General features: G+C 39.1%; 1 protein-coding gene and 2 long non-coding RNA genes across 6 annotated transcripts; 2 read left to right on the top strand and 1 right to left on the bottom strand.

Annotated features, from left to right (window-relative positions):
• On the top strand, window positions 1–1,913 carry LOC307040976. Its single transcript, XR_013808654.1, has 2 exons — window positions 1–86; window positions 1,477–1,913. It is a non-coding gene; the product is annotated as an uncharacterized lncRNA (long non-coding RNA).
• Window position 1,914: 1 nt separating this feature from the next.
• Window positions 1,915–8,975, bottom strand: nit2 (nitrilase family, member 2). Its single transcript, XM_079684210.1, has 10 exons — window positions 8,702–8,975; window positions 6,524–6,642; window positions 5,890–6,010; window positions 5,202–5,290; window positions 5,027–5,120; window positions 4,861–4,935; window positions 3,860–3,938; window positions 3,438–3,536; window positions 3,203–3,258; window positions 1,915–2,378 (listed from the first exon to the last, which is right to left on the bottom strand). Exons 1-10 carry the CDS (start codon window positions 8,727–8,729, stop codon window positions 2,278–2,280), a joined length of 861 nt encoding a protein of 286 aa, XP_079540336.1. The 5' UTR covers window positions 8,730–8,975; the 3' UTR covers window positions 1,915–2,277.
• A 2,586-nt stretch (window positions 8,976–11,561) lies between these two features.
• LOC307047479 lies at window positions 11,562–13,517 on the top strand. Of its 4 annotated transcripts, XR_013810441.1 has the most exons (5): window positions 11,562–11,714; window positions 11,873–11,889; window positions 12,471–12,577; window positions 13,107–13,249; window positions 13,337–13,517. It is a non-coding gene; the product is annotated as an uncharacterized lncRNA (long non-coding RNA). The 4 variants fall into 4 exon arrangements; XR_013810439.1 differs by having other exon boundaries at window positions 11,562–11,889; XR_013810440.1 differs by having other exon boundaries at window positions 11,873–12,577.
• The last annotated feature ends 20 nt before the right edge of the window (window positions 13,518–13,537 follow it).

Genomic DNA, 13,537 nt, shown 5'->3' on the forward strand with positions numbered 1-13,537 from the left:
GGTGCTGACAGGGGTCGCCTACCAGATCCACCTGGACCGCGTCCACAAGAGGAAGAAGCACGACTTCCAGAAGCTGCAGTCCAGAGGTAGACTTGTTTCTGCTGCTTTCACTGATCACATATGGAAAATCTCAGTTTCTCAGATAGAAAGATAGAGAGATAGATGGATAGAGAGATAGATAGATGGATAGATGGATAGAGAGATAGATGGATAGATGGATAGAGAGATAGATAGATGGATGGATGGATGGATAGATGGATAGAGAGATAGATGGATGGATAGATAGATGGATAGATGGATAGATGGATGGATGGATAGATGGATAGATGGATAGAGAGATAGATGGATGGATGGATAGATGGATAGAGAGATAGATGGATGGATAGATAGATGGATAGATGGATAGAGAGATAGATGGATGGATAGATAGATGGATGGATAGATGGATAGAGAGATAGATAGATGCAAGAAAAATTCATTCAAACACTAATTGATTTTCAAAATATTTGTGTATGAAAGTATTTCACTTCACCAAATCTCCATATTTGAGAGGCTAAAGACGGCATTGAAAGACAGCTCTGCAGGAACATTTTATTTAAATATTATTCGACTATCAGAAGATAATTTTTGAAAAGTAAACTCAGTGAAGCACCTTTAAAAACCTGTAAAAGTTCAAGTCATTTTTTCTGATAAAAGCACAACAAATATTATGTGAAATGTTTTCAAAGTTTATGAAAAAGACAGAAAAATTGGACGTAAATGTCAAGAATCATATAAAATAGTTAATAAATGCTATTTTGAGGCCTGCGCTCACAAGGCGGATTTATTTGTTATTTATTTCCGCGACGCTCAATCTTCACATTTACAAGGCTGGAAAAAGTACTTAAAGAATTTCTTGTTGGAAAAAAAGTTTTTTTTGATCAATTATCAAAATAGTTGGAATTCAGGCTTTTTCCTTCGGGCCGGAGGTTATTGTCCCAAAGAGTAGAACGAAGCGGTCGTATACAAACAGTTTTAACACATCATAGGAGTGCCTATTTTTATTTATTTATTTATTAATGCATTTTGAATGTCCATGTTTGTTCAAGTGTTTTCCTTATTAAAATGTTTTAGAAATATTTTGAGATTTGGTTGAGCAGGGTATACTTGTACTTTTTACTAGTCCTTTTATTAGAGATGTGTGTGTTGTTTGTTTGTCCTTAGTGTCAGGATGGATCCCTTGTCTTTTTCTCTGCCAACAAAATCTACCTACGGTACAAATAAATAACCTGAACCTCAACTTTTTATTCGTAACATTTCAATTAGTCAGGTAAATGAAATAATGAGATAAATATTTCTGCTTTATCTCAAACATCTACGTTTCAAAAATACAAATCTAAACGGTGATCGCTACTTCAGTCAGACATTTTAAATATGAAGATATGATATCTCTGCAGGGATGTGTGTATTTATTGGTTTTAATGTGTTTTTTGTCAGGATATAAAAGAAGAAGTCCGGACAAAGAGGAGGAGATGGAGGAGGAGAAGGAGCCGATGAAAAAGGAGAGCGAGGTTTAAGGAGCCGTTCACTGACGGCACTGATGTGTAAATATGTATTTGTTGTTACCGTGGTGAACCTTTCCAATGTTAATACATCTGGAAGCGTTTTTTTTAATTAAGGTATAAAAATATTCTTTATTAGAAAACACTGTCTGTTACAAGCTTTAATAAGAGGTTCCATTTATTCGTATCTTTTTTTTTTATGAGCTCGTTGTCGTTTTTTCTGGTACATTTTTACATGCTTTTGGTTGTCTTTTTGTATTTGACAAAAGAATGTATGTTTTTCTTAACTTTCAATATTCTTTTCTCCCTTTTTTAATGTCTTGATTTTATGCAGTCTTGTGTGTGTGAGAATAAAATAAAAGGAGAATACAACTTTTTGTTTTTTAGATTTATTTTACACCGTGAGTATATTTTCTTTTTACATTTGAAATATCTAGTGTGGCAATCAATAAATAATTTCATCTGCAAAAAAAGGGACAAAACGGATTAATGTACAATGAAATGAAATGTTGCAGATTGTCACATTAAAAAAAGCTTTAAAATGAAAATGTTCACTTTTACAATATTCTGCTCACAAAAACTATCCAAATGTTTGTTATTTGAGCTCCTTTCAGCCCCAGCTATCACACTGAATAATCACATCTTAAGAACAGAGCTCCTCTCTTTGATCTGCATCTCTAGTTCAACAGTGAGACGTTAGATTTGCAGCAGAGTTTGTGTCTCCGTCTCTTTGCGATCAGCTGTTTCCTCGCTGCAAAGAGGTCACTGAGTAGAGGTCGTTTCGACGCTGAGCCGTGATCGGGATCTGCTGCCTGACGTCGGCTAAATACTGCAGGTCTGAGATCAGAAGATAGAATCAGTGACTCGCCTTTTCATAACACCCAAAATAAAGAGCAGGCAACTTGGTGTACAGCAACAGTGTTGGAGGTTGTGTGGGAACATGGAGGCTGACCACTCACACATTTTCTGGAACTGCGCAAAGATAAGGTCACATTGGGAGAAGGTTAATGCAGTTGTCAAAATTATTATGGGTTATGGAATCCCAAATGCCTACCCGGTGATGTATCTTGGGAACATTAAGGATGTTTTGATGGGAGGCGATCTATATTTCATTTGACTTGCAGCAAGTTAGAAAGCTAGAAATTGGCTTAATGTGAACGCTCCGACTCAGGAGCAGTGGCTGGAAATTGTTCAAGATATGTTTGTCATGGAAAAGTTGAGAATCCAAGAGAATGCATTCAATAGGAAATGGGAAAAGTGGAATATTTACATGGTTGACACCAATGAGTAAGTGAATGACTAATTCAATCCTGTATGACTAATTCAATCCTGTACAGTATGTGTGAATATTGAAGGTTTTCAGACAACTAGTATTTATTGTGCTTTATTTTACAACTGATATGTGTGTATTATGTTTTGTTGTTCTGTTATTATTGTTGTGAAAACTCAATAAAAGCAGAAGTGTAAAAAAAAGATAGAATCAGGATAACTTATAACGAATTTTTAAAAAGACACCTGGACGATCTAATGCAATCCAATACAACTGCCCTGCATTAAAGAGGCCCTATTCTGCTTTTTGGGGTTTTAGTGCATGTCAATTGTCTGCTATGGCTAAGACCAATCATTTTCAAATATCATGCATCTCTTGATCTTCCACTCACCGATGTCGGCATAAATGACTTCCTCCTCTGTTCCAGCCTTTGAGATCACTTCTCCCCTGAAAAGAGAAATTATAACAATCACAAGTCTGCAAAAATGAATCACAAAAAGCAAAACAAAAGCGTACGAGTAGTTTCATAATAATATACTATTTCATATTTTTAATCCACCACTTTTCTTTTAAAATATTCTGCAGCCCTTAGCTGTTCAGAGGATAACATGTGTCTGTTTCTGCACCATGGGTTAACGACAGTGCTGTGTCCCCAGGCCACGTATGAAGAGGATTCGTCTCGAGCCGGAGACGCTGTGGCCACGTACAGCTGGTTATCCACCGCCCTGCAGGGGAAACAAAGAGAACTCTTAGATCATAAGGCTCTAAACTAAAAGCTCCATTCAAATAGTATAAAAGTTCATTATCATCACATCATTGACATGCCATCACGGTCTCTGGTGACGCTTCTAATGCAGGACACATTGCACTTATTAATTATGACTCTGAGAAAGGACCGAACCAGGGCTCAGACTTATAGGAAACAACTATTGGAGGGTTTCCTTTTTTCTGGTTCTCTTCCTAATCTCACTCTCTATCAAATGTTATGTAGCCATGTCTGAAGTTTGGAGTCTTTACAGTCTCATAATCCCCTCCGATGAATATTAACCTGGCTCTCTGCAGCAGCTCCCAGTGAGCCGGACCCGTGGTCATGTTGAAAGCTCCGGGATACACCAGCAGCTGGCAGCCTGAGGACACAAAGACAACCCATATTAACATTAATGTTCCCCTAGTATACTGTTTTTCATCAATATATTATAGGTCTCAGATATATACAAAACATGTCTCTGAAGTGTTTGGCTCCAAACACCAAACAGACCATTGCAGCATTACCCATAATCCCCTCTGTTTAAGCCCTGTTTCAAAAGTGCTGATTCTCTGTCTGTTACTTTAGATGAAAATAAGGAGCCACATCCCACGCCCCTCTGGGAGAGATTTGGTTAAAAAGAACACAATAGGCGCGCTCACACCGGAGTACTTTTCCCAGTACTTTTCCCGCTTAGTTCCGTTAGTACCCCTTATGTTGGGTTTACACGAAAAAGAGTACTTAGTGCCGGGAACTTTTACCCCCATTTTTAGTGCCTGCTGAGAGGTGGTACCAAAAAAGTACCAATTTCTATTGGCTGGGCGAATTTCAAACCACACCCCGTAAAACTCTGAAAAGTTTTGTGAAGCCGCCATTGTATTTGTGGCATTAGCATTATTAGCATTAGCCCCGCGCACCAACGGAGAGAGAATAACTTATGGCAACACAAAAAGAACCATGGGAGCGGTGGAGTGATGAGGAGGTGTCGGTGTTCTGGCGATTTACTCAGATGGCTTCAGATTACCTTGGTTGCTGATTGGCTAATGGTTACACAAGCCAAAAAATCGCTATGACATCATAAAGTGGCCAAAATCTGATCAGCTCATTTTCAGACAGGTTTTTATAGAAATGGATCAGGACAAAAAGAGAGAGAATCTTTGTTCCTGAAACTTTCAGAGTCTCTTTCCACAGAGGGGACACATGTTGATGTAGAAAAGACATGAACAAGTGTATTTTGCACAATAGGTGACCTTAAAATCATCTGTAAAATCAGCCCAGATTTCAGTTAAATATCCACCTCTCACCTTGTCTGCTGTACAGCTGAGCCAGCTCTGCAAAGCGGATATCGTAGCAGATCCCCACGCCCACTTTACAGAACGCTGAGGGAGAATCACAGAGTGAGGGGGTGGGAGGGTTACTTTAAAAATGTATTCTACTAAAATGACTAGTCACCGGAGTATGGTCACTTACGTGTTTCAAACATGGACAAAGTGTCTCCTGGACTCAGAGTCTCGGACTCCTGGAAACGGATTTTCCCCGGCACGTCGATGTCAAAGAGGTGAATCTGGAAGATATACATTACCTGCTGTGATCTCTGAGAACTAAACTATTCACAAACTAAGAACTGGAGTTGATGCTCACGTACCTTCCTGTGTTTCAGAATAATTTTCCCATCAGGCCCGAACACGATGCAGCTGTTATATAACTTCCCCCCGTCCTCCTCAGGGATCGATCCTGGTGAATGAGAGAATGCCTTTTACATTAATGTGCCATTTACATACATTAAAAAAGTTTGGATTATTATTAATTTGTACTACTGTAATTTCAAGTGCTTCCTGTCATGTTAGGGCCTAGCTTTCTTATCTTTTAAAGCGGCCCTGTTATGCATTTTAGGGTTTTCCCTTTCCTGTAGTGTGTGCTAAAGGTTTTTGTGCATGTAAATGGTCTGCAAAAGCTAAAATCCATTTGAAACCCTCCATTGGAATCCTTTGTTTACTCCCTAAATATAGTGACATCTCTGTTACACTTGGCTAGCGCTCCAACACATTGCACGTGATAGGCTAAAGGGGAGGGACAACTCTAAGCAGGTTGACCAATCACAACAGAGCCGGCCAGCTAACCAATCAGAGCAGACTGGGCTCTGGTTTCAGACAGAGGGTGAAAAGAGGTGCTGCAGCACAGGCTGTATGAGAGAAATAAAGAGCTTTTTGAACATTAAAGCACGGAGACACGTCCCAGTAGAGACACTACATACTGATATACACCTGAACATCAGCAGGATTGGGCCCCTTCAAAATACAAACTCACGGTGGATTAAAACCCTGTTCTCTCACCTCCCACCAGGTAGACCTGGTTCTCCCGGGCTGCCTCTGACAGCAGCTCTGTGGACTCTCCGGGGATCCTCTCTGCGTACTGAGAGAAGAAGCTGGTGCCGTACGGGGAATTAAAACACTCCTGTAACGATGACGGTAGAAAATATGGGTTTCAGTTTCACATTAGCAGCTTCTGGGACTGTAACTCACTGATATGTTGCATTAGTCCCACTCCTCACATAAATTAGACAAGCTATATCCTATTGTCCCCCCGAAAAGCCAGAGATTACACTTTTCGACACTTCTCTAGATTCCCTGTTTTGGAATGATCAGTATCTGGGTCTGAATATGACTTAAGTAGCTGTCATCCATTCTTGTAAATACTGCCATATTTTATTTTACTATATATTTAATGTTATTATAGTTTTATTAAAATAGTTCTCTATCTGTGTTTTTTTATTTTTGTTTGACTTTTATGTATGCACCACGACACTAAGTCAAATGCCTCGTACGTGTCAACCTACCTTGTAATAAACCCGTTTCTGATTCGGATTACATTGGTTATGAAATAAAAATCATATTGTCCATGTGTGATTCTGGATAATGGGACCATAGTGGTAAAGTATGATAAATAATGACCCCCCCCCTCACTGACCGGCAGCACCACCAGGTTGCCCCCCCGCCCGGCCGCCTCCTTCACCAGCCTCTTGGCTCGGCTCAGGTTATCAGCCTTCACCCCCCCCACCTGCAGCTGCACCACAGCCAGGCGAAACTCTGAGGGAACACAAAATACACCGTGTTTATGAAACGACTTAATAACTTAATAAAAAAAAGGTCTGCCACATAAGACACATTTATTGTAATTCATTTAGCATTACTTTCACTAACATGTGCCAGGGTTTAGCAGAGCAGGTTGAACAGACACATGTTTGAAATTCCCTTTATTTCAAGACCAATCAGAGGACGAGACACAGCTGGGGAGGAAAACACAAGGGCACCAGGTGACCAGAATCACCAATCACACAGAAGGGAAAACAGAGAGGCCGTTTCTCAATCGCGAGGATGCTGGCTTGGTAGTCGCATACTTCCAAGTCACTTCCTTCCGAAACGAAGCAAGTATACTTCCAAGCCACGGCTTCGGAAAACGAAGAAGAATGGAACAGGCTAACAAGTGTGCCACTCTCTCTAACGGTTTCAACATAAACTGTACCGAAAATAAATACCTCACGATGTCTATCTAATTATGAACTTGCTTTACTTTCACGGAACACATTTTTGGTGATAACAAATGCAACAAAGTAACATATTTACCAACACATTTTCTACGCCACTACATACTTACATTTAAATGTGTGCTGTGCTGCGTCGGTACAGCCATTCTCCGCAAGATTTTTGAAATTAGTCCGTGCGCAAAGCATTGTGAGGATTTGAAAGACGCGAAGTCTACCCATGTGCAGCCTCGAAATTACCCCCAAACCAAGGACGCAGCCTCGGTGGAATTCAAAGTATGCTGGAGATTGGAACAGTCCTTCGGTGGCACTCGATGACGTAGTATCCTTGAAATATTGGCTTGGAAGCCAGTTTCCTCGCGATTGAGAAACGGCCAGAAACAGGAAGTAGAAAAAGACATGAGACAGGGGGTGACACAAGATTTTCATCGGCATAACTACACTGTATCTATGTTCGTATGACTAAATAAAGCACCTTGAAGACCAGATATTCCCCATGGTGCCGGTGCAATATCACAGCACCAGGGAGGGCAATTGAACCTACAACCTGAACTGGCGTGAAAGAGAAACACAGCGAAATAGCAACAGCTTCAAAAGACAAAATGCAGCAAAGTGTTAAAGCATAACCAAAATACAGGCTGAGGTTTGAACTGAGCGATTTATATAGACTATTCTGCACAGTTTCTATTACATTCTGTTTCTATTATATTCTATTTTATTTTCTTGTACTATTTTATCTGTTTTATTGTGTTGCACTGTTGGAGGAGCCTGTGACCTAAGATTTTCATTGTCATAACTACACTGTAGCTGTGCACACATGACAATAAAAGCCTTGAAACTTCAACACCTTTCAAAATAAAACAGGAAAACAGACAGAGCGCGAGCGTTTTAATTTAATTAAACGATAATTTCTCTACTCTTAAATCCACCCTTTTTTTTTTTTACATGCTTTCCTTAGTTAGCATATAACAGTTATCTCAATTCTGTGTCTGTTTCTCTGCACTTTGCTGTTAAGTATTTCTCATTAACCATTACACAAATGCTAAACTGCAGTTTGTTGTGTAGTACATGTACTTTGTACTTGCCCAGAGTATAACTTCAATGCTGCATTCATGTAAATCACTGCGTCAATTAACATGAACAATATTGTAAATTCATTGCATGACACAACAATAATAATCTGCTATAAAGTATTCAAATGATTTTTAGCAGTTGCACTTATATGAGCAATTTAGCAAGGAGTTATTGAACAGTGTAGTGCAGTTTACATACTTTCATAATTCAGTATATTACATGTATTGTAATTCGCTGTCTGCATTTGACTGTTTATTACTTCTGATTATAATGCTAAACTGCACTTCGTTTTATTAGACAACGAACATGCACATGTACTTTGAACAAAGGGAATAAGGGTGTGATATATAATAATGATAGAAGCACAACAACAAACATGTATGCATAGACTACTTTAAATATGTTGTCTAAATTAGCCAGAAACGTAGATTAACAGTCTGAATGTCTACACACGGTGGATAACACAAAGCTGTACATGCACTTAGATTAATGCACGACTTTAAATAAGTTGAAATGAATACCATACTTACTGGACATTGCTTTAGCTAAAGTGGACATGGCTCTGTTTGGGTTCACAATCCTGAGAGCAGACAGCCGGATGTGGTTCCAGATGACACTTTGAATGTCAAAATAAGAGTTGTTTGTTTTAGCGTGTTTCTTTTTAAACAACACACACTGATACAAACATTAATAATGATAGCATAGACATCTTAATTAATTATCATTTCATCTTCAAATTGCCCTAATACTAATACTAAGGTTTATGTGGCGTTCACAACCTTTATTTTAAAGTGTAGTGAAGGAAGTGAAGTCACTAGGGGGGCGGGTGCTTGTCTTCCAATCGCATTTCTGTCATTGGTTCTTCTTCTTTGGTGTTTAGAGGCATTACCGCCCACTAGTGGAACAAAAAAAAACTGCCTTTGCAACATGTTAAGGATTTACAATTTTAAAAAGAACAATATGTTGTTTTTATGATGTGATTAATGTAATGCTTTTATGTTATTATGGGCTGGATAAAAGCCAGTGTCAGTGGAGGTCCCGGGCCTTGTTGATGAGGCCGGTAACCAGAGATGGCAAAAGTATACACATCCTTTACTCAAGTAGAAGTACAGATACTCGTGTTTAAAATACTCTGGTAAAAGTAGAAGTAGCCTACTGTCTAAACTTCTTTACTCAAGTAAAAGTAAAGAGGGCTTTGAAATGTACTTAAGTAAAAAGTAGCCATAACTACCAGCTGTTTTAAAGAGTAACTGAGCTCCCTTTATATTAATAATAATAATAATAATAATAATAATAGATTTAATTTGTTAGCGCTTTTACAAGTGCTCAATAGAATGTCATTGTTAGCTAATGAATGTTTCCATGCTGAACAACGGCAACATGACAATGTTTTCATTGGTCCCTCTCCTACGGTGGCTGAGAAGTACAATCGACAATTACAAAGTTTGAAACACTTTAACAAAGCTTGAGACAAATTTACATTTTATAAAACAAATGCACATATTCTAAAACAAAATCGCATTAGCAAAACACTTTTACCAAAGAAAAACAATTTAACATTAAGAAAAAACAAATTAAAAAGATGCGAAACACTTTTACAGAGCTAGAGACACATTTACAAGTGTCGAGAGTCGAGACACTTTAACATTTCCCGAAACACTTTAACAATAGAGAATCAAACCGGAAAGGGAATGCCCATCATACCAGAAGTGACGTGCAAGTGATTGACACAAACTTAAGTTTGTTTTGGCGGATAGACCGCCAGTGTTACAGTATAAATTGAGTCATGACAACTGGCAGCATTCTATTATTTTCGTCACATGAATCCGGGGCGTGTACATTGAGGACCCATTGTGGACTTACCAAGAAATAAACATGTTGATCGCCTCGTTTGTCGTTTACATTCACCTTTTGCTATATCTGCCTTCCTAAGATCACTTTGATGCACATTCAGTACTCCTATGTGAGGTTGTGGGTGAGAGGTCGATATCGTGACGCTTACAGGGAGGTATCGGAAATGACAAAGTAGGTGACAGTGTGGATGCCTGTTCAAAACATTGCAAACTTGAATAAATCATTTAAATCATATATTTGTGTCCGACTTTCATTTGTACATCGTTCTTAATGTGATGTATAGTAGCCTTGATAGCTGTCCATACCTTCAGACAGCCTAAAAGTAAAGCACAAGTTGTTTATTCACAGCCCGAAAGCAGCATCGAGATGACTGGATAATCTAAAGCACATGTTCACATTGATCACAGATCATCTGTGACAAGCTGCGATCCGCTCCTTGATTGTCTCTAGGGCTAGGCTATATAAACCGGTGGAAATATGAGATTCAACAGAGAAATATCGGTTGTGGGTGAGTGAGTACTGAATGTGATAGAGTGTTTGTCCTTGTGAGTGTGTTGTGTGGTAATTTAGTGAGTAGTTGTTGTTTGCCTATCTGTGTGTTGGAGGGACAGCATTTAAGTGTAGGGCTACATATTAGAGAGGGCCAACACCCCATGGATCCAGATGTTGTGAAACAACTGAAGGATTTTCATCCGCCATGTCTATCATGATGGCTTGACTAGCTAATCAAGAGAAGGGCAGAGTCTTTCAGGATTAAAGGTAACCATTTCAGACATGTGGTCTTCAGAACATCATCTGCTATGATAAGACTGTCAATACATGTATAATTATGAAATTTCAATACCAGATGGCGATCTGCACTACATATGCAGAAGGAAAAAAAACAGGGCTGAGCACCTTACAAAGTGGTCTTATCAGCTAAAGAAGCCAACATGCTCTTCGAAGAGTTCCATTGTAGCCAAATTGGAATGGGAAAAAACTCATCTGGCCATCATTCAAAGATTTTATTGGCCTGGCATGGCGGAGGACATCCGCAAGTGGGTGAGTTCATAATGAGGTAAATTACACATTATGGTACAAAAGTGCAACACATAAAAATGTATAGTGTGTTTTTTGTATTCAGATTTCTGAGTGTCCCCACTGTGCCAATCCAAGAGGGCCAATATCAAAGAGAAGAAAGACTACAGTCCCATAGAGGTACAAGGAAACATTTGCAGACAGTTTCAGCTTTCAAAGATGTCAACAGTGATGTACTGCAATGCTCATGTGTATTTTTTCCATCTCAGGTAACAGAGCCTCTGGAGCTTGTCGGCATGGACCTAGTGGGTAAACTCCATGTAACCGATGGTGGCAACCAAACATATGTGTAATGGTTGATTATTTCACCAAATGGGCAGAGGCATAACCACTTAAAAACAAAACAGCAGATGAGGTGACCAAGTCTTTGTATTGGTGCACCTAAAAGACTGCTAACAGATCAAGGTGGGGAATTTTGTAATGAGGTACTATTTTGAAAAATTATGACTCCTCATGTAACTGCTGTGCTAACTTATTTCCTGTTTATCCCAATGTTCACTTCAAGGTCAACTATTACTTTTGTGAGAGGCTGGGCATTCAGTGAAGCCTGTGCTCGCCTTACCATCGACAGACTAATGGGCTGGTGAAAAAAAGAAATGGCACTATACAAAGGTATATTTGTTCATAACTGTGATGCCCCTGTGGGGTCATCTGGAGAGGGTGTGGCTGTGCTGCATCCAGCCACCTTGATTGCAGTAACTCAGGGCACCTGGGTCTGGTGCCCTGCAGCTATTTAAAGCCTCTCTGCTCCCCTCTGCTTTTTCCTGCAGGTGCCCGGTTCTGTTGAGTATGCTATCAGTTATTTCAGTTGCTTCATTTTGTGCACCTCAACACCCTCACACATACATGTCCATGCAACCCTCACCCTGCATTTACACTACTGATACCACTGACGTCCACACCTCATACTTTACTTACTTTGCACTTAATTAATTTGGTTGATTTGAATTGTTTGTTTAAACATATTTTGCTAACTGTTGATATGGTGTCCTCTTTGTTGTGGCCTTTTGAGCCAGGTCATAGCAATAACAAACATTGCTGTTCCTATATTAACTAATCAGAATTGATACAACAAGAGTAAATAAATCAGCTGCTTTATCATATATTAGAAACCAATTTCTTGTGTTTGTACTTTACCTGAATTTAGGTCGTGAACAAACTGGTGGTGTAATAGGTAGTTTTAAATAGAAGGAAGTAAATTCATGTTTTCTTAAAATATGTAATGTGGGATAAAGCTCATATATTACATTAGACTAAATAAAGATTGTATTTTATATAAATACTAAACTGTGAAGATAACAAATATTTACGTTTTGACATGTTCAATATAAAATGTTGATCTTTGATCCACTTAAATGTCTGATCTAGGATCCTGAGATCCATTGATGGGGTTCGCGGGTAATTCACTCACTTGAGTAAATGTACGTGATGAAACGCCATTTTCAGTCTTGTGGTGATTTCTCCCCATCTGAAAGGTATGTTACCGGTGAAGAAATTAAACTAAAAGGGTTCCAATTGTTCTTTAATACTCCCAGAGTGCCCGCGAGAGTTTGGCGGAAATGTTAATACGTTTTAGAGGAGTTTAACCGTGTTTTGACTGACAAGTGCGGTTGGACAGGAATGTGTGTAGCTAGGTTCCCGTTTTGTATTGGAGACAGGTGCGGAGCTGAGCGCTCGTGCTTCCATATTACAGCATGACTGTTAAGCTATAAAGCTAAAGATGTGTATTTTGCTAATGTAATGTGTTCAATGCACTTTAGTGAATTTATTGCTGTTTATAGAAAATGTGTGACAGTTGCAAGTCATGTAGTTTCATATAGTGTGACACAGAATAATTATTATAGTGTGATTATTAGAAAGTGCTTATGTAAAAAGGGTATATTTTATACTTCAAAGGAAATCTCATGTTAATATTATTTTGTACAATTTCTGTGAATTGCTCATTTTATATTGTGATGCAAAACACCATTTTCACTCTTGTGATAATTTCTCCCCATCTGAAAGGAAAGGGGTTTAACAGTGGTGGGTGAGCCAAAACGGTGGGACCAACTCCTCCAAGGGACAATGTTTGGTCTAAGAACCAAAACATAGTTCAGCCCATATTATCTGATGTTTGGGAGCGAGGCGAGGTGCCCAAAGAGTACAAAGTAAGATCTGATAATGTTGTCGTCCTTTTTAATTATTTGTATTTCAAACATCTGTTTTCTCAACATTCTAATGCTTTTCTGTGGCAGATAACGGAAGAGAAAGTCTGCAGCTTGGTGCAGAGGGAGGAAGTCTTGCAGGGACTCAAGAAACAGGAGGCACTTTTCGCAGAAGTCACAACTAACATGACACTAGGTCCAGCCAGAGGAGAGGATCCCTGCTAAATAAATAAAAAAGTGTTGGATCCTTCTCCTCTGGCTGGTCCACTGACCTCCAAACCCCCACCTCCA

Source organism: Notothenia rossii, assembly GCF_949606895.1.
Source record: "Notothenia rossii genome assembly, chromosome: 1".
Classification (NCBI taxonomy): domain Eukaryota; kingdom Metazoa; phylum Chordata; class Actinopteri; order Perciformes; family Nototheniidae; genus Notothenia; species Notothenia rossii.

What these genes read in the sequence shown, in the direction of transcription:
- nit2 (XM_079684210.1), bottom strand. Translation starts at nt 8,729, where the DNA reads ATGTCCACTTTAGCTAAAGCAATGTCCA. An exon ending in TTATTCTGAAACACAGGAAG is followed by an intron (nt 5,121 to 5,201) that starts GTACGTGAGCAT and finishes TATATCTTCCAG; the next exon opens with ATTCACCTCTTTGACATCGA. An exon ending in AGTCATTTATGCCGACATCG is followed by an intron (nt 2,379 to 3,202) that starts GTGAGTGGAAGA and finishes TTCTGATCTCAG; the next exon opens with ACCTGCAGTATTTAGCCGAC.